Genomic DNA, 20,678 nt, shown 5'->3' with positions numbered 1-20,678 from the left:
CTAGAACAAAATATAAACCCAGTGACCTCAAGACATTTGTATATATGAATGAGAGTCATCATTGGAATATGCATATAAAAAATGAAATGCCCATAAATCCCTTTTCTTTTTCCTACTGATTCCAGATACAGCTAAAACCTATATTTTTCCCTTGGCCATTTTATATATAGCTACAGAAACACAAGGACAAATTAAAGCCTTAACAAAGCAGCTAACTCACAGCTTCAGATATACTTTTTAAGCAATATGTCTGGGATTGGCATTTGTTTCTGTATAACCATGTCTCTGGAATTTTTGCCAGCACACTGTAATATGTAAATACCCATTACCAAAGTATTATAACATTTTCAATAATTTAAAGAAAACTTATTCTGGGGTAAATCCCAGTTTGAAGACCAAAATGTACGAGGACAACAGAATGCAAGTTCACGTATTTCCTGTAACAGCATCATTTCATCCTCTTATACCCAGCTATATATATACCAGAAAGTAATGCTGCCCAGCTTTAGAGTTAACATCAGGGTAGGTGTGTTAGCATTTGTCAGGAGACCACATACAATAATGGCAATTAGGTTGCTATATAAAAGTGCGACAGATGCCTACCATTTACACATTGTCTCTTTTAAAGGAGGGCAGTTCCAAGTAAAGAGTTCGGAGAGATGCTTCATTTCTAAGTAATTTACCAAAGAGCTATACAGGTATAGCAAGAACTTCCAACAGATTTCCAGGAACATATCTGTCAGAACATTCTCAGGGTCACTTTGTAAACTAGCTTAGTGTTTGTTACAGCCCTGCTCCTAGACAATGAACTGATCTGAGACATCTCAGGCTTAGAAGCAGGAGGACAGAAAGAGCAATAAATCCAGTGATTGATTTTTTAAAAAATACTGTCTTTGCTTTTCAGACCAGCACAAGCTCATGTAAGCAGGCAGATAGTCTGGCCTTGTCAGATGGAAAAGAAGATTAAGTGTACCCCTGTGCCTAATATATCTATAATATGTAGCTCGTTAATTTCCAGCTGCAGTACCTACATCTACTTTAGCAAACAGTAGAGCTGAGGACCAAATATCTACAATAACCCATCGACCTGAAGCTGTTTAGCAGCTGGATTATACTAGGTGTGCTCTTGCAGAGCAGTTTCCAGATTACCTTAATCCAAAACCAATCCAGCTGGGTACTTCAAAACCACTTCAGGCTACAGACCATGGTATAGCAAATGGAGGCAACTGGGAGAGTCACATTGCATACACACTCCTGATTTGTACTGCAATGCTATCGCAGATGCAAGCTCAAACAGCCTAACACTACAAAAGCATGAAAAGCTTTGTATTTTTTATCAAAACCTACAGTGAGTATGTAGTAAAAAGGATACTGAAAAATTAATGTAAGACAGGGTACATTAAATCAGGATGACGCTTTAGATATTACAAAATTCACAGATTACACCATTTACATGAACTGGGGTTCAATCAGGAAGCAGTTCAGTCATGAGCTAGTTGCCCAAACATCAATTTAAAGCAAATTGTGTGCCTGAAACAGGGTGTGAAGGGTTTAAAGAGCCAGGCATTTTGCTGAGACAAAGGGAAGAAGGCAGGAAGCGATGAAGAAAGACAGGAGAGAATAAAGTAGAGAAGATTGTGTCACATTAACTGAACTTTTTCACTGGAAGCAATCTTATACTTGAATGCTCTTATAGAAAGTTAAGATACTCTGCATGAGACACATATGCAAGTTCTCACTGCCTTACTGTGAAGAAAAGAAATCTCTGTAGAAATGAGCACTTGCAAAAAAATAAGGCTTCATCTATAGCAATCAAAACCCACTTCCCTCTTACTCGTGAGATGCAAGAAAGCAGTGATGTTGGAAAGAAATACTGAAGAAGAAGTAGGGCTTTTATGTACGTTGTTTGAAACGCAAAATTAGGATATAGTTTATACTTAAGCATATTAGATACAATCGATGTTTATTACCAAACAAGCCACTAAGCACATTGGGTAACACAGAGTCCAGAATATTAAGGACATTTGAATATAAAGACAAAATATAAGGACATCTGGTCAACAAGAAGCTGTATGTGAGTTGGCAGTGTGAGCTCACAGCCCAGAAAGCCAACCATATCCTGGGCTGCATCAAGAGGAGCACAACCAGCAAGTAGAAGGAGGTGATCCTGCCCCTCTACTCTGCTCTCATCAGACACCACCTGGAGTATTGTGTGCAGTTCTGGTGTCCTCAACATAAAAAGGACATGGAACTGTTATAACAAGTCCAGAGGAGGGCCACGAGAATGATCAGGGGACTGAAACACCTCCCGTATGAAGAGAGGCTGAGAATGCTGGGGCTGTTCAGCCTGGAGAAGAGAAGGCTGCGTGGAGACTTCAGAGCAGCCTTCCAGTATCTGAAGGGGGCTTATAAGGATGCTGGAGAGGGACTCTTCATCAGGACTGCAGCAATAGGCAAGGGGTAATGGGTTTACACTTAAACAGCAGAGGTTTAGATTGGATATAAGGAAGAACTTTACTGTGAGGGTGGTGAGGCACTGGAATGGGTTGCCCAGGGAGGCTGTGAATGCTCCATCCCTAGCGGTGTTCAAGGCCAGGCTGGACAGATCCTTGGGTGATATGTTTTTAGTGTGAGGTGTCCCTGCCCACAGCAGGGGGGTTGGAACTTGATGATTTTAAGGTCCTTTCCAACCCTCACCATTCTATGATTCTACAATTCTAAAAGGGATGCCCTGCTCAGTCCAATCAACCAACCATCCATCCAGCCCAGTAGCATCTCTGACATTAACAACAGGGCAAGGTGCTATTTCAAGAGAGCAAGTAAATCCAGTCTCTTTGAGATTCAGACTCCTGCTTCCTGGACATACCTGCTGAGGATGCTAGGGGGTGCATTCCTGCCTATTTTGTTTAGCATCTGCTTATGGACCCACTGTTCACATGTTTGCCTACTCCCTTTTTGAGTCTGCTGGTACAATCTACTTCTAGAACCTGCTATGGCACAGTTAATGAACTGCTGTGTAAAAAGGACTGAAGTGTTTGCTCCAGGATTCTCCTATACTTCATGGAAAGAAATGGGAAATTCTAGACTGTAATTCATTTTAGCCTAATGTAGATGGGCAAAATTGGTCAGAATTAATGGTGCCTTAAAAGTCTCTCCACTGAGCACATGGGGAGCATAATCTAATTAGTTCAGATGTAAACATGTATAATGTAAATATCTGAAGTAAACTGAGATGAATCACACCCTTTAATTGGTCCTTTCTGATTTAAAGGATATAACACAGTTTGATTAAATATACTTAACAGATAAAGCAGGAGAAGTCTATTGCTGCTCTCACAGTGCTGCCTCCATAATCTGCCCTTTCAGGGATTACTCTGCTGCAGGAGAAAGATGGCATTGAAAGTAGAGGTCTTCCACAAGCCTGATCTACCATAGTCCAGGAGTTAGTCCTGCTAATTGTATATCTCCCTAAGTTCCTGCATAATGATAACTAATCAACTGCTATATTTTCATTGTGGACCCAACAAAGGATTTCATATGAAAGTATGAAACGTTCTGAGGAAGACACTGGAAATGTTAAATGATAAAATATTCCAGAAGATGGTGATGAGTCACATTACTGCACAAGAAGAACTCTGACTTTAGAGAATTTGCACAGAAATACAAACAATACCTTACTGAAAAAAGTTATTACCATCTTTATGATCTTGTGTCTACTCTCTGCCACGGATTAGGAAAACTGGATTGAAAAATTAGGAAGAGCCTCAAGGGTATCAGGTTCAACCCTCTGCTGCTATTGGCATATATATGACACAATCCTATTTATAACCTGATCCAGATTCACTTTAATATTGGCTAGGTATTTTGTTCATACTATTCTCTTTGCAAAACTACTACAGAACCACACTTTGCAAATGGTTTCCATTTTTCTTTGATTTTCTGGTTAAATTTATTCATGTTCAGTCAGAAGTTCATGTATCAAAACTTTCCCTGGACTTAATTATTTTCCCCCACCTGCTTCTACCATTGATCTATTTATAGACAGAAAGTATATCCTCTCACAGTGTTCTTGCCGAGGTAAATAAGCCATATTCTAGTAAGGTCATCTAGTAAGCTCATCTCTGCTGGAAACATCACCTGATACAGACTCAAAACAAATGTGTCTTTGTCACAGCTGGGTTATATTGGCATCGGATGGTCGTGCTGTGATCAGCAAGTTCTCATTTCATGGAAAAAAAATGAGTCTTTCTGTTCATCTGTTTATTATCCTGATTATCCTTTGCACTGGCACTGTTCCCCCCAGTTTAGCTCATGCTCTAATTATTGCAATCCTAGTCTGTGCCAAAGCATGGGAGCTGAAATACATTAAAAAATTCAGCTAGGAACTGCCCTTGAGCCTGATGTTTCTACTTTCAGTGCAACTTTTTGTCATATTTGCTTTAGCAGTTTCCTATCTGCTGCTGAAAATTACCTTCCTCCTGTACTAAAAGGGTCATTCTCCATGTGCCACCATCTCAACTGTCCTACTGAAAATACAGACTGATTATGTTTTCTTTTTCTAGATAATCAGTTATCACAGAAAGCTATCAGATGGGTCTGGCTTGACTTTGATACTGTAAATTCTTAGTGTTTTGTGTCCACTGAACTAACCCTCATCCTCATTAACCTTTCCTGTCTCAGTGCTCAATGAATCCCAGCACTCAACGTGATCACTTTTCTTGATAGATCGGATAAAAAGCATTAATTGGGTTTGCAAGTATATCCTTTTTAATCCTATCTTCTTCCCCCCAACCTCAGAGCAGTATGTCTTTTCTTCAGCTACTTTCCCTCAGATGATTGAAGGGTATCTTGTGATTTGTTTTAAAATAATGAGGGTTTTTATTTTTAAGACAATGCACATTTTAAATTTTCTGCTTATTGTAGTCAGTAAGTACCTAATGTATTATTTAAATTGAAATGAGGGTTGATAAATTCCTCAGAGAAAATAGTGAGGCCTTATAGGAAAGAGACATCTTTTGTTTCCAGACAGAGGAAGGTGGTTTAACATTATCTTTTCAGCTGTGGCAACTAGCATATGGCTTGCATTTACATATCACTTCCAAGTAGGGGGGCAAAGAATGCGTTAATTTTAAAGTTTTTAACTCTTTTGATGTTTTAAATTACATTTTCCAAATACATCTCTTTATATTTTTGGAAACTGCATTAAATGCTTTAAGCAATCAACAGTCATGGTGGGCCAGTGGTAGCTGACTGGCAAAAGGGAGAGCAAAAGAGCCACAGGCTACTCAATACCCATGAAATCTTACATGGCCACCATGGCTATTTGCTTACTCCAGCTTTACAGGACCAAGCAGGTGCTGCTGACCCTCCTTGCAGGGCGAACTGCTTCCCTGTGTCAGGAGACGCAGCTCAGTGCTCAGGAAAACCAGAGGAGAGCAGGATGTACAGGATTTCCCCTCCCCACCAATATGCAAAAGATATCACATGCCTGAAATAGGTGAGAATCAGGCAAAATTTGCATGCGACCCAGACCACATGTCCACCATCTGAGAAGTCACAGGAACACAGAGTACCTCACCACAATGTTTGAACTAGCACTTCAGTACCCCCTCCTCTGATACCTATCCCATTTCTCTCTACCCTCATAGTCTGTTTACAGAAAGTCTGAGTGTGTTTGAGTTTTCTCACCACAGGTTTTGTCTCTGGGCAAAACAGAAAATGGGACAAAATTGGTTTGGTTTGGTTTGATTCTTGCCATTTTTTGTCTCAGGATGAGAAGCGCTATACTCACTTCTCTTCATTACCTGCAAAAGCACCATAGGATGGTGAGCTCAAAGGCAGATGTCTCTGTTGAACATGTCTAAAATGAGCCCAAGTGTGATTGCTCTCATCAGCCCAGATAACACTGTTGTATGACACTTGAGCTCTTGGCCCTTCACTTCAAATTATGTGACCCTACTCCAAAGTCCTGCAGGCAGCCAAGGACAGTTCATGTCTCCACTCACTAGCTGTTGTGCAGAGCCAAAGTACACACAGCTACACCCTGGTCAGCCCAGGGGACAGATGGCTCAGAGTTGGGGAACAGGTCCTAGCTGGTCATCCCTCTGGGATCACTGGGAAAGCTGCCAAACCACTGGAGGAGAAATAGCTTTACACTAAACTACATTTCATAATGGTTATTGAAAAGCAAACTATTGAGAGGCCAAACAGATGCCAAACTGTGTCTCAGAGTTGATGGAAACAGTGCCTGAAAGACAGTACAATTGATACCTGGGAACAAAGGGTTAACATTGTGCCTGCTTGCTTAAACAGTCATTGTGCGTGGTGAAGCAGAACCCTAGGAGTCAAAGTTGCTAGAATGGTGAAGCAGAATCATAGGATTTATAGCTGTTAGGTAGAATTGTAGTAGATAAGATTCATAACTTAACATTTAAGACATTCTTGTTTAAATAGTATCCATAGAAAGAAAAGGAACAAAAGATAACCAGACCAACAAAACTTGCAAACTTGACAAGTTTCTTCTTTAAGATACATAAAACGTGCCTGTACCGAACTTGAGGTTTGGATAGGAGCCGAAACCCTATTGAGTCTGCGTGAAAACACGGTTACTCACGGTGATGAAAAGGAACCTTCATCCTCACGACCCCCTAACGACCACCACCAGGAGGCACCACGCAAGCACATCAATGGGACGAATGCCAGAAAACTAATTACAATACTAGATGGAAATAGGTTTTGCATATGTATTAGGCATGTAGCAATTCATGTTTATGTAATCATTATATGTAATATAAACAAACTGAGTGGCAAAGGCATGCTTTTGAAGGAGCAATCCCCCATGTGCCTCAGCACTGAATAAAAGTTTACCTGCTTTACAACTTTAACAAGTTGTGGAGTCTATCCACATATCACAATGATGCTGCTAAACTGTGGAGCAGGAGCAATTTTCCATTACAGCCTCACTCAAACTAGCAAAATGCCCTGCTACTAACAGCCGTAACTCAGGGTGGACATGAACCCCAGGTGGTTTAACATTATCTTTTCAGCTGTTGCATAAATGTGATTTTCTACTGAAAGAACCTGCAGGTTGAGGACTGTCCCAGTTGTACCCAGTTCCAATACAAACAAATTATTTTCATGGTATGCACAAAGTAAATGTGGGGACTCTGCAGGCTCTACTCCCCATCCAGCTCTCCTATTAGCATCATGAGGTGGAGCTCAAGAACTGGTGGCCAACTGACACCAGAACAGACCATTTCTGTATTAGCTGTATCCACCCTTGATTAGGGGTACAGTTTTTTCTCCCATGTCCTCCTTGAGGACACAAGCTAAGAAATAAAATTACTTACGTATCTCAGAGACTACAGTTAATCCATCCATTTCACAGTTAGCAAAAGAAGAATTAAGACAACTTTTTCAGCTAGAAAAGGTATTTATCTGTATCCAAACTACCACAATATGCTACGGCTCCAATAATCTACATGCCTATCTGTCTTCTGAAAGTACTCTAGCCTTTAAAGGTTTTGAGATATAAAACTGAGGCTCTGGGATGGTGCTTCCCAAACCTACGCATAGTTACTGCACAAAACAACAATGAATTATTCAGTGATGGGGTCAATAATTAATGTAGGGGGATGAGAAAGTAGTATTTCCTTACACTCGTAGAAGAATAATAGTAGACTACAATAATCACTGCAATGGGTCAGGTTGTCCAACCCGTCTCATTATCACTGGAGCAGTTCCAGAATAAGGTGCTTCAGAGGAAAATTTTCAACTGTTTGCACCAACTGCTAACAAATCTGTAATTGTTGTATTACACAACCAGTGGTGTAACAAAAGAGCCCAGTCTACCTGGTAGCTTTTGGGGCAGTTGTCATTGCTACTGTTTCAATCTTATGTTCAATGTCAATGTTTGTGTCACAGAATATTAAGGACATTTGAATATAATAACAGTTAACTGTTTATATTGGTAAATTACCTATGGATTTCACATGCCAACTGACTCCCTTGTCTCTGTATACCTCCCACTATTATTCTTTCCTCTGGATGCTTAAATAGCCCAGTCAGGCATGCCTATGTGGTCTTGAGTGTACAAAATGCTAGTGCCCAACAAATGTGTTCCCAGTCCCTCCAGGTCCTTTCCCTAATGTATGTTTGACCCTTTCCAATTCCTCTCTCTCTTGGTACTTCACTCTTCCATGCTCACTTCATTCCTAAAAATTATTCCCCAGAAGCACTCCCACAAAATGAACAGTCCCTAGAAAAACCAGAAAGGATATATATGTTAATCACCAATTTTAGCTGTCTGCAATAGTATATCAAGCTTTTAGCCACAAACACTACACAATAATGTCTACTATATGCCCCCTCATTTCCATGTTTATGGCATTATGAGCCAAACAAATCTCAAGACCTTTAACACAAGAAAAAACACCAAATCCTCCAACATCCCAGTAAAACACAGGAATGAAACAGGAAACAGCAAAGATACATCAGTGTTCTAAACCCTTGCAATAGAAGACAGATTATTCAGGCAAAATGCCCTACTGATCCTGGGAACCTGGCCACCTTCCATGGCACCAAGAGAGGGGAAAAAGAGGCGCAAGAAGAAACATCAGTGTTCCTTGGCAATATAAATTCCTTTCTGACCACGAGAGCAGAGCCCCCAAAACCAGATCCCACAGGCCAGCATCAGTATCTCATTCATAACTACTCTCCTCCCTGTGGTTTCTACAAACCTATTCCAAATTATCACTTACAAAGAAAACATTCCTCTCCAGAAGAGTTCAGCTTGTGTGAAGTGGGATCTGACTGTGTAGTTGAAGTTTCTCACCTTCCATGGCTTAGCACTACAATGCCATTTCTATAACTATTTCAACACCAACCAATTTTGAAGTGTTCTCTACTTCATTACCCTAAGCTGAGCTATGGGAAAAGGCTATTTCTGAGCTGCCCTGTGCTACAGTTCATTGGTTCTAACATCCAGACTCAGAATGACTGTGACAACTTGATGCTGCTTTTATTAGAATTTCCCTCCCTTTTAAGCATCTGCCTCCTTCAAGCACCACTTTTCTTTCACCAGAAAAAGGAAAGAGAAGCGTGTAAAAGACTGAATAATTACACTTTCACACGGAAGTGGAAAAAGCAGCCCAGCTACAAATACAAGACACAGAGTAACCGTTACGGTGCAGTAATTCTGTCCTTACAGCTCTAAGACTGTTTTATTTCTTTCATCAAAGAATAAAAGGCATCAATCCGCAGCTTCAAGAAGTCAAGTCATATTGCAGCAGGATATACGGCAACATCACAAGGGTAAACTGACCAAATTTGAAGCAGTGGGCACTCATCCAGTGAAAGAATACAGAAGGCAGTGTGTGAAATGACTGACTGACTCACTGTATCAAAATGAAATTTTTCAATACCACATCAAAATGGAAAACCAAGAATTTCCAGGGCAAAGTAAAAATAAAATGACAGATTTGTTATTTTCCCTAGTTCTCAGGTTCTGGGGGGAAAATTGAAGTCTCTCAAATATTTTAATTTCAATGAAGCAGCAAATTCCAGCTTCACAGGTTTTAGATCTTGATGACTTGCTCTAATTACATGATATTATTTTGTGAAAACAGGAGGTATTTGGAATATGAAAAAAGCTAGCTTATATGACAGGAGGGTAGTAATCACAGCTAACTATGAAGAAGAAAAAGAGGTATTTTTTAATACTACCAAGCATACTATTAGGATGCAAAACTGCAGCTGAATCATATTCTTGCAGCTTTTTTTCTTGCCCTGTGTGACATACCCCAATATTCTCTTCTCATTCAAAACAAGAGGCATGTTCATGGCTGGGAAGGGAAACAGGATGATAAACAGAATTCAAGAGCTCCTTCATGAATTTCCAAGGCCTTACACTTCACACCAAAGAGGTGCTACTTGAATATGGGAATGCACATTTCCTTCAAGTTAAGAGGTATACATCTGTTCAACTTGCTAATTTACTTAACTGCTTGAAAGTGGCAGGATTCTCAAAAAAGCTTAAGGAAAAATCAGTCCTCATTTATTTCCCTTAAGCTTCTTTGAGAAACACAAATTTAATGTAGCATCCCTCCTTTCTTTTGCAGTCTACTGTGTCCCCTACTCCCAGTGCTGGTGGCAATGTGGGGACAGCAATTGGACACCGTAAGATAAGACAGAGTCTTTGAATTAGGCATAGTCTGTGATTTGATTGAATCACCAGTCAGCTTCCTTAATAAATAAATAACTAAAACATTTATAAATAAAAATGAACCAGAGAACAACTCATGTCAACTCTGGGGGACTCCAGGCCATCTTGTTTCACATCTTCCTGGTTTCAGCTGGGATAGAGTTAATTTTCTTCCTACTGGCTGGTACAGTGCTGTATTATGACTTTAGTCTTATCCTGATCAAGGACTTTTCAGTCTTTTATGCTCTGCCATTGACAAGCAGCACAAGAAACCAGGAGGGAGCAGAGACAGGACACCTGACCCAAACTAACCAAAGGGGTATTCCATACCATGGCACATGGTATAGAAACTGGGGGAGCTGGCCAGGAGAAGCCAATCACTGCTCAGGGCTGGGCATTAGTCAGGGGGTGGTTGTTGTTGCTATTATTGGTAACTTTTATGTTATTATGATTATATTTCAATTATCAAACTGTTCATATCTCAGCCTGTGGGGTTTACTTGCTTCTGATTCTCTTCCCCATCCAACCAGAGGGGCAGGAAGGGTGTGAACGAACAGCTGCATGGTACTTAGTTGCTGGCTGGGATTAAACCACTACACACATCATGTTTAATTTTCAGTGCTATATATACGCACACAAAACTGCAGTATTGCCTCATAAGCCCAGCTCCTGCATTCCCACTCATTGACAGTCACCCCCATATCTCACCATTTCCTCATGCATTGTCCATTTTCTTAATACTCCTCTTTCCTATTACCCCATGATTTATAATGACTCTTTCTGGCCTGGATTTTGCCTCCTGATGGCATACGTAACTGATCATTCTGTTGCGGTGGCCCTCCTCTCCACAGACACTGCTTGTATCCAAGTTAACACTGCACAATGACAAGAAAATAAACAAAGAATGAAATAAGCATATTACAAAAAGCATGTCACCACTGTACAGTCAGGAGCCAGCTGAACTTTCATTTCAAACTTGAGGTCAGAATTATTGAATTGATTTTAAAGCAAAACATTATTACTTACAAAATACAAACAAAAATACTCAGTCGGCCTGACAATGTAATATATTCCCAAACTACTTTCCCAAAAGGAAAAGAAGTGCTGTGTAATTCTACCATTTCCATACATATCTGAGTTAAGGAACCATCATTAGAATAAGTAATCAACAATTATGTTCAACAGTTCCATGCCTGCAGCAGAAATGAGATTATTTTTTTAAATGCTGAAAGTTAAATAAACAAATTGAGTAAACTTTGCCCTCAGCTCTGAAAAAAAACTGTTCCAGAGGAACTACTACATATTCAAAAGAACATTAAAAAAGCTGACTGAGGAAAGGCATTGGAAAATCACAGGGAAATCTTTCCAGAATGTGTGTGAACAAGTCTGTCCTCCTCCACGCCTGGCCATTTAATGTCTTTTCTAGAAGCCAGATCAAAACAAACAGCTGCTACTATCTTCCCAATTGTAAAGCAAATAGCTTGTAAAATATAATACCAGTGGTTCCAACATTTTCTAGCCTTATTAACAGGTAAAAGGATTCCTGGGTTGACTTTTGGACTCACAAAATAACAAGGCATTTCCATAGTCTCCTGGTCAATTTCAAACAATTCAGCTGTCTTCAGAGGTGTCCTAGCCTGACTAAACCAGAAGTCAAAGCTCAGCTGTTAACATGAGACCTAAAGTGCAAGTAACAAAATGATCATGTGCAGACCAAAGTGCCAGTCCACTGGAAATGTGTGTGGCTCCCCATCAGCTCAACCCCTTGCTGAAGGGTTGTAAGACATCACAGGGTGTCTTACAGCACTTCCAGACTGCCAGGCTGGCCAGACCCTGGGACATTCAAAAACCCCTGGGCTTCCTATCATGCGTAAGTCACAGAGCCCTGCTGCCCCATGGCACTGGAACTACCCATGGTCCCAGTCCCTTGGTTCCTACACCAGCTGTTGTAAACTGCATCTAGAAAGACTTCCGTATCTGGAAGAATTTAGAATATACATAGAATATATATATATATATATATATATATATATATATATATATATAATTTTTTTTTTTCCAGAATCAAAACAAAGCTAAACTTAAAATTTCTGCAGTTCTCCGTATCACAAAATGCTATCTCCTCTCAGCCTAAACATACATAAAAATGAAGCAAAACAAATGTGCTTCCGTGTAGCCAAATCCAGAGACTCTTAAATTGCTTTGTCTTATTCCAGTGCACATCTATAAAGACCCTCCCTGACAAAACTCCAGGGAGGCATATCACAAGCTTAACAAGCCAGGCTTCTTATGAGTGTTTTGTGCACTCAGAGTAGAGTTGGAGCTGCCACAGCAAGCTAGAAGTTGCTATACTGATACCCTAAACAAGCTGTTTACTGTTAATATAGATTGTACTGATTTTTTTCCATTGAACATCATTCTCAGAGTTTAAATCTGCTATATATCATTCTGTTATGAATTTTCAGAGGAAGAAAACACATTTACAATTACTGTCACCTCCACTGCCACCAAATGCATCAAAAATCTCTTTTCTCAAGCTGCTCCAGCTGCCTTAAAAGATTTTCATTCCTACCATTAACACTGAGAAGCCATTCCAGAAGCTCTTTCCCCGAAGGGCTATCCATGACTCCTAAGAGTCCATCTAACTGTACTGATATTGACCTTTTATCCTTTTGTGTGTGTGTGCATATGTCCTGTAAACCTTCAACACATTGCCCAGGGGGGCTGTGGAGTCTCCTACGTTGGAGATATTCAAGGCCCGCCTGGACAAGTTCCTGTGTGATGTACTCTAGGTTACCCTGCTCTTGCAGGGGGGTTGAACCAGATGATCTTTCGAGGTCCCTTCCAACCCCTGGGATTCTGTGATTCCTGTTGTTGATATTTATATCCAGTATTTAGAGAGCATCACTGTGAATCTAACTCTTTCCCTTCCTTGGTATCACTTGTCTCCTACTCACCCCATTTTACCAAAGGCTCCAGTCCCTTGCTGTGACCAATATCTCTTTCTCCTCTTGTGCTTAGTTAATTACTTTTCCTTCCTGAAAACTCACCTTCTCTTTCTAATGGTGTATTTTCCCTCAGGTGAAATAATTCAGAAGCCAGTCTCTTTTTTCGTGCTTTATGCATACTCACATTCCATGGGTCATCTTCTCCCTCAGAGATATCTCCAGTCTTCATTCCAGTAATTCCCTGAACACCCTGAGATGTTGTCCCCAACTTGATTTTCTGTTCCATTCTCATGAATTAATCTAAAATCAGCATTCAGTTTTATCTCTGACACTCTTCTATATGCTTTGACACGCAAGTATTCCAGCATAAGTAGCTTTTATTTAGTACCTAAAATGGGTAACACACATCCTATAAGTTCTACAGCCTGTCACCGCAGGATATGGAGGTCACTTCCCCTGCTTCCTCAGAAGCACTTCTTCATCATTTTGTCTCCTTTATTTTTACCGTCATGGAGAGGAAGAAGAAAATGTCCTCATGTACATTTCTGGCACCTTCAGGTCTGTGCAAGCAGGCTCCTCTGATTGGCAGCTTCTTGGCTTTTCAAAAACTTTGTCACAATCAGGCTGAAACGTTTTGATCAGATTCAGCAGTTTAACTGTTCATCAGCAACAACCAAGCACACAATCACACACTCAGCTGCAAGGATTAGCAAACAGCCCTCAAACTCTGCCAGCTGCTGAAACCCACAAGATTCTGCAAACAGGAGCTAAGCAAACTACACAGCATCCACATGCATGTGTCTGTTTCTTCCCCTCTAAGGATACACATCATAGTCACCACAGAAAGAATTAAAAAGAAATATCTCCAAATGCCCACAGCCTGCACTATGTTCACTGTCCTAAAGGTCATGGCTTGTCAATGATAATACCAGTGTACAGACATATTCACAGCTTCTGTCTAGTTGAAGAAAGTCTGAAAGAGAAAAAAATGTTTTGTTCCCCAGAGTAGACTGGGAAGGAGATAATGTTACTCAAAGAGTTAGTAAGTGTGAGGAAGAAAGCTAAGGTATGCTGGTTTTGGCTGGGATAGAGGTAAACTTTGTCATAGGACCTGGTATAGGGCTGTGTTTTGGATTTGTGCTAGAGACAGTGTTCCTGAGGCAGGGCTATTTCCATTATTGCTAAGCAGTGCTTACACAGAGCATTGTCTTTTCTGCTCCTCACTCCACCCCACCAGGGAGTAGCTTGGAGGTGCACAAGAAGTTAGAAGCCAGGACAGCTGACACCAACTGACCAAAGGGATATCCCAGACTGTATGGCATCATGCTCAGCATATAAAGTGGAGGGAAGAAGGAAGCAGGGGATATTTGAAGTGTTGGCATTTGTAACCATTACATATGATGGACCCTTGCTGTCTTGAAGATGGCTGAACACCAGCCACTGATGGGAAGTGATGAATGCATACCTAGTTTGGCTTTGCTTGTGTGTGGCTTTTGCTTTACCTATTAAACTGTCTTTATACCAACCCACAAGTTTTCTCATTTTACTTTTTCAGCTCCCTCCCCCATTCCACAAGTGACTGTGTGAGGCTTAGCTGCTGCTTTGGGTTAAGCCACAACATAATTGCCCAAGATACTGCCAGAGTCTTACTCTGATTTAATTTCTACCAAGGCAAGAGAGATCAGAATTTGACCTTCTAGAAGGTGGGCATGTGACGAGTGAAGCAACTTTCTCTTACATCACAAAGTATTTCTTGCTCACATAAGACAACACTCTCAACAGAAAGAACTGCCTCTGCACTTTCAACCTGCTGACAGTTGTGCAATAGCGGTTTCGACTGGACCTATCATGCAAAAAGCTCTAAATGCTCCTTGCTTTCAGTCAAAAACTGGTGATCTTAAACGAAAATATAAATTTCACTCTGAAAAAAAAATGATGTTAGGCTTCATTTTTCTCATCCATACAATATCCTTAAGTACAGGTAGGAATTATGCCTATCAACTACTTTAAGTACGGGAAACCTTCCATAGAAGAACGATGAAACAGAAACTGGAAAAGTTCATCATATGAAGGAATGCACAGCAACTTGAGTCCTTCCACACACTTCAGTTCAGATCCCTCAAAACTGCACCAAATACAGGATCTTTTCTGCTTGAGGGAAGACATTTAAGGGGAGAACAAAGAATGTCTCATGCTTTATGAGGTTTTACTAATGCAAAATGCAAGAGTATCAAGCTTTACACTCATGTACCCAGCTAGACTTTCTGAGATGAAGGAGGTCCACTCTTACTTTTCCATGAGAACACCTTATTCTCCACATAGTCAAAATATTTCTATAATTAAAGATCAAAGTAGTCTGTAAAAATCAAAATAGCTTGTTTGTTACAGCAGAATATTTGAGAACAACATTCCTTTTGCAAATGTGTGTACAATCAGGTAGAAATGGCAATGGGAAGATTACGCTTTCTATCTTTAAATAAACATCCTTGAAATCCAAACTCCTCTGTCTACCCCATTTTTAAATGAAACTCAATTTTTTTTTCTTTTGATAATTAAAGCTTGAGAAAGGTATGCTACAGCTTTTAATTTCTAAACATTGTATAACCATTCATAGCTACTGGCACAGAAAGCTGAAGCATCAGATCTGAATTTGCTCTATGGTTTGACTCCACTTTGTCATCTCTGGCATTTGAAAGATACCTGATTCAAATGATTACTGATTAATCACTACTGCAGTAAATTGTTTGCAAATACCCAACTGATACTCAAATCCAGACACAGAACAAATTTCTTCTTTGTTCATCGTTGAATTAAGTCTTAAGAAAGCAATAATAGGAAAAAATCCCAAGTACTGTTTATTATTATTATTATTCCTTCTTTTTTCTAAAAATTGTGCATGTCTTCACAACTAGGATGAGCAGTGTTACCTTCAAGAAAATCCAAGTCACTCATTTGCACTGAGTGAAAGTTTGAAGGCTGTCTGAATTTTGACAGAAACAATTCACACTGAGAAAAAAATATTCTCCTATGCTGCAATTACTGACACTTTATTAGGTTTAGCACTGAAGGTCAAGAAAAGAGTACTTACCTTTTGTTTTGGAAAGAGTTTTGGAATAGAAATCAGCCTGTTGCTATGTGACTGGTTTCCAGGCAGCAATTCCACTCACTTCTTCAGGGAAACAGTGTGTTCTTCTGTTTCTGCAAATGCTGTTTATATTGAGTAAACCCAAGTATGTTCAACTCAGACAACATACCAAGAGCCAGTAATGAAAAAATGCATTTGCAAAAACTAGAACACAATAAAATGACCTCTCAGCTCTTATCTAGAGAGAGATGCATCATATACATGATATATTGCTGGCATTACATTTTCTGCCTGTTGACCTGAGAGAATGCCAACTTTTATGAACTATACCTGAGCCATTCAATTTATTTTGTGAATAAACACATACAGCTTCTTCCATTTCTTCCCATGTTTGAAAGACTTAGACACATCAAAAGTGACAAGTGTCAGTGGAAATACTATAAAAGGGTACAGTTTTCACTGAATACCGATCAACATCCCTCAATAACAAACCAAGGATGCATCCATAACATGTCTTCTCTTACAAGGGTTTTGTACGCTATTTTTATTTGCTCTGTTTTATAAGAAGTGTCTCATACTCTGCCCATTTAGCATCTGTTAGGACTCACTTGTGGAAGTTCAGAAAAATGAAAGGCAATTAAAAAATTCAGCACAATAGTATGAAATCCGTTCAAGCTAAATTTAAACATCATTATTCAGATCAAACTTCATTGCTCTGTTTTCACCAGCCCTGAACTGAACAACCTGAATTGAATTAAACCTTTATTTGGTTATTTATCCAGATAATAAATTACTTGCTCAGAAAGATAGAGCCCAAAATCCACATTCATATCTGTTGAATTTAGAAAACTTAAAGGAAATTATTTTCTTTTAGTGTAACTAACATCCAGTACAATAAATTAGTAGACATCAGATTTCACTAGCTATTAAGCTTTACATTTATTATGGTCTTTGATTTGAATAAACGCAGAAAGAAGATGCTTAAAATTGCATATTATAGAGAGTCAGCAACCACGTGTATTAAGAATTAGTCTGTTCATTTGCTAAGAACCAAACACTTACAAAAACACACTATACCTTTTAAAAAACAAACATGTTCTGCAAACTCAATTAATTTCCCTGAGGGAAAAAAAGGAAACCAAACAGATGAGAGAGGAACAAATGCCACAGAGAAAGAAAAAGGATTAGGAAGCAACCTGGGACCAGACCTCTTGAGTAATGTCAGAGATAAGCAGCAAAAGGTTAAGCAGCTGAAAGAGGGTTTTTTTGTGGGGATAATACAACCACATCTTTTCTGGCGGGGCTGTGAGGACTGTGACTCCCAGCAGCACTGCCTGTCACTGCACACATGCTCCAAGTTAGATGATGAAGCAATGCTGTTGTACAGCCTTACAATCCAAATCAAATGTGCTCCTGAGAACAACTGACCCAACTCACCTACAAAACTATATTCAACCCACAGACACATATTAAAGAACATCATTCAAGTTGCGAAGTCAATCACTCAAGGATTACGTAGAAGAATTTAAATTGCACATGGAAATGCAGAATAGCTTAATCTTTCATTACACAATTACATGCACTTTCTGTACAGATTATCAGGCTGTGTAGTCAAAGAAGCCATACGTAGCACCCTACTTCATTGCTTGCACAAGTTGAAAGGTGCCGTATCAATAAGCTATGGAGATGTAAGAAGGAAAAGGATGATTTTAGTGTTAAAGCTGTTCACTTCTCTGTCCTGAAGTGTTCATCTCTCTCTCTGCATGTACTGAAGACTCCTATTTGGAGGAGCTATTCTGGGAGCTCTTCTGCATAAATGGCACAACCCTTATTTTCTCTGAAGAAGATTTGAGATTGTGGGATCTGATATGTAGAAAAGTGGAAAGTATAGCAAAACTGACCAATATTCTAAAAAAGGCACATGCCAGGAAAAGGGCACTAATAGTCAGTGGGCACTTAGGGTCTTAACTTCATCTGTGTTTCAGTTCTTCATTCGTGAAAGGTGGAAAAAAATGATACCTTGCTGCCTTACACTCTTGTGTACAAAGAATTGTGAAAACCCAGACTGACAGTCACTAGGACACGACAGAACTAAACACAAGGTTCTCTCACTGAAACCAAGTATTGGTAGACTTTAATTACACTTTTTATATGGTTTAGGCAAAGTCTATGACTCAGTTTCTCACTTGTTAAACAGAAAAGTACCTTCCTTCTCCATAGGGCTTTCATGAGAACAAGCAGATGCTTGAGATTATGAGGGACTTAGGCAGATACTATGATCATGTGGGATATACTCCAGCATGAAACAGAGTCAGGTACACCCCACCATACTAAATGAAGATTTTAAAGGTTTCAGGACCAGAAATCTGATCTGAAATTTTACCCACATTTTCCCCACTTATATTTTCTCTTATTTGTAGCACTAAACAATGCAAAAGTAATGCAGGAAAAGTGGCAAAAAGTTGAGTAAGACATGTGCTAGATATTTTCCTGGTGTTCACATCTAACATGCCATAATCATTAGGATGTAACTCCTGACAGTTAAGTGTATGTTGAGCAGATGGACATTAGCAGAGTTCATAAATATGGATTAAGGTACAACAGAGCGTGCCTTAATAGCCACACCATTGCAGTTAGGCTGAATCCTTTCTCCTGTCACTGGAAGGATTTTACACATTTACTTAATTCTCCCTGAGAATCCAAAGTGTTTGTTTACAGCAAACATTACAATTACACCACACATAGACACACTGCATAAAAATTACATATAGCAAATTACTTATGCCACTTACTAGGCTAGCTCAGAAACAGTCTTTTTACACCAGAAGGGGTCACACTCAAAAACCCATACTCTGTCTCAGGATGACACTGCGGCCACCTTTACCACCCCCATTAACTCACAATGAGTTTTTATCAATACATGAGTTCTCTTCACAGTCGTATTAAACATTTGCACAGTAACTTTCATAAGCCGGCACTGTCTGGCACTGCCAAATGCATCCACTCACCCACCCAGAACAGCATTCTCAAGGGATGAACGCTTCTGCAGGATACAGAGAGCACTTTAACTCAGCATGTTTCCACTAACTCAAAATAACCGCAGACAGAAAATTCCTGCCTCCCCTCTTTTTATCCTTTACCCCATAATCCAGCTGCTCACACTCTGTCCAGCATGCCATTTTGGTTTCCTCTCCAGCAGTCTCCACACCCATCCCCTTGGCACGACCCAGAGGCTAAAGAGCTGCCAGGGCCCCTTCCCACTGCCCGCCATTTACCTGTAGCAGGTGGTGGGCTGCCCGGTAGCCGAGGCGTGGGCCTCCTCTCACACCGGGCGGCAGCTGCCCAGTGCCGTACCCATGCCAGGCCACCACGTAGGGGTTGTCCATGGTCAGCCAGTAGCGCACCTGCCCGCCGAAGTGCCGGAAGCAAAGTTCAGCATAGTCACGGAACAGCTGGGGCATGACAGGGCTGGCCCAGCCGCCAAAGGCGTCCTGCAGACTCTGCGGCAGGTCCCAGTGGTACAGGGTCACAACGGGCTCGATGCCCAGCTCCCGCAGGTGGCCCAGCAGCCGGCCGTAGTGGGCCAGCCCTGCAGGGTTGACAGGCGCTGTGCCATTGGGCAGTAGCCGGGCCCAGGACAGTGAGAAGCGGTAGTGCGAGACGCCCAGGCGCCGCAGTCCCTCGGCGTCGCGGAACAGGTTGTTGCAGCTGTCGCTGGCCACGTCGCCGCCCGCCGGCGTGGACGGGCGGTGGGCGAAGGTGTCCCAGATGGAAGCGCCTTTGCCGCCCTGGCGCCAGCCGCCCTCTGTCTGGTAGGCGGCGCTGCCCGCCCCCCAGAGGAAGCCGTCGGGGAAGGTGTCGTGGAGGAAGAGCTGGTCCTGCGGGTAGGGCAGCCGGGCAAAGCGGGACCAGGTGCCCGCACCCTGCCCCGGCGCCCCGAGCAGCGGCCGCCCCAGCAACAGCGGAGGCAGCAGCAGCAGAACTGGCGCGGCGACGACCATGCTGCCGGCGGGGCTCCGCGACGACAGCTCCCTCCTCCCAGCCCCCTTCCGTCCCATTTTATCTCACCTCGCCTCTCCCCCCACCCCCGCCCCGGTGGGCACGGCCATTAATAATTACCTCGGAGCTGCCGTCTGCATCCTTCCCAACCAGCTTCCCCTGGGAGAGCTACCTCCGGGGGCGGGATCCGGGGGTGAGACGGGGCGGGCGGCGAAGAGAGGGCGGCAGCGGGGCGGGGGCTCCTCGGGGGAGAGATGGACCTTGGCTCCCCTTCGGGGTCGTCTGTGTCACACACACACGCACACCAGCCCTTTAGGGTGGAGATCGCCGTCCGGGGGGACAGGGGAGACCCCGCAGCCCTCCGCCAGGCGCCGGGCGCCCGCACCTCACTGCGGCTCCGGTGACCTCTCGTAAGCGGCACCTTTGCCGCCGCCCTGCGTCCTTT

General features: G+C 41.6%; 1 protein-coding gene across 1 annotated transcript in view; it reads right to left on the bottom strand.

The window, feature by feature from the left end:
* Positions 1-20,292, bottom strand: part of KL (klotho) — a 52,066-nt gene extending 31,774 nt beyond the window's left edge. Inside the window, exon 1 of the mRNA XM_005147691.3 lies at positions 19,510-20,292. Within this exon, the coding sequence (XP_005147748.3) occupies positions 19,510-20,292 (783 nt within the window). The remainder of the gene's footprint in view (positions 1-19,509) is intronic.
* Positions 20,293-20,678: the final 386 nt, after the last annotated feature.

Source organism: Melopsittacus undulatus, chromosome 2 (assembly GCF_012275295.1).
Source record: "Melopsittacus undulatus isolate bMelUnd1 chromosome 2, bMelUnd1.mat.Z, whole genome shotgun sequence".
In the NCBI taxonomy this organism is placed as follows: Eukaryota; Metazoa; Chordata; class Aves; order Psittaciformes; family Psittaculidae; genus Melopsittacus; species Melopsittacus undulatus.
This window is presented reverse-complemented; position numbering and strand designations above follow the sequence as displayed.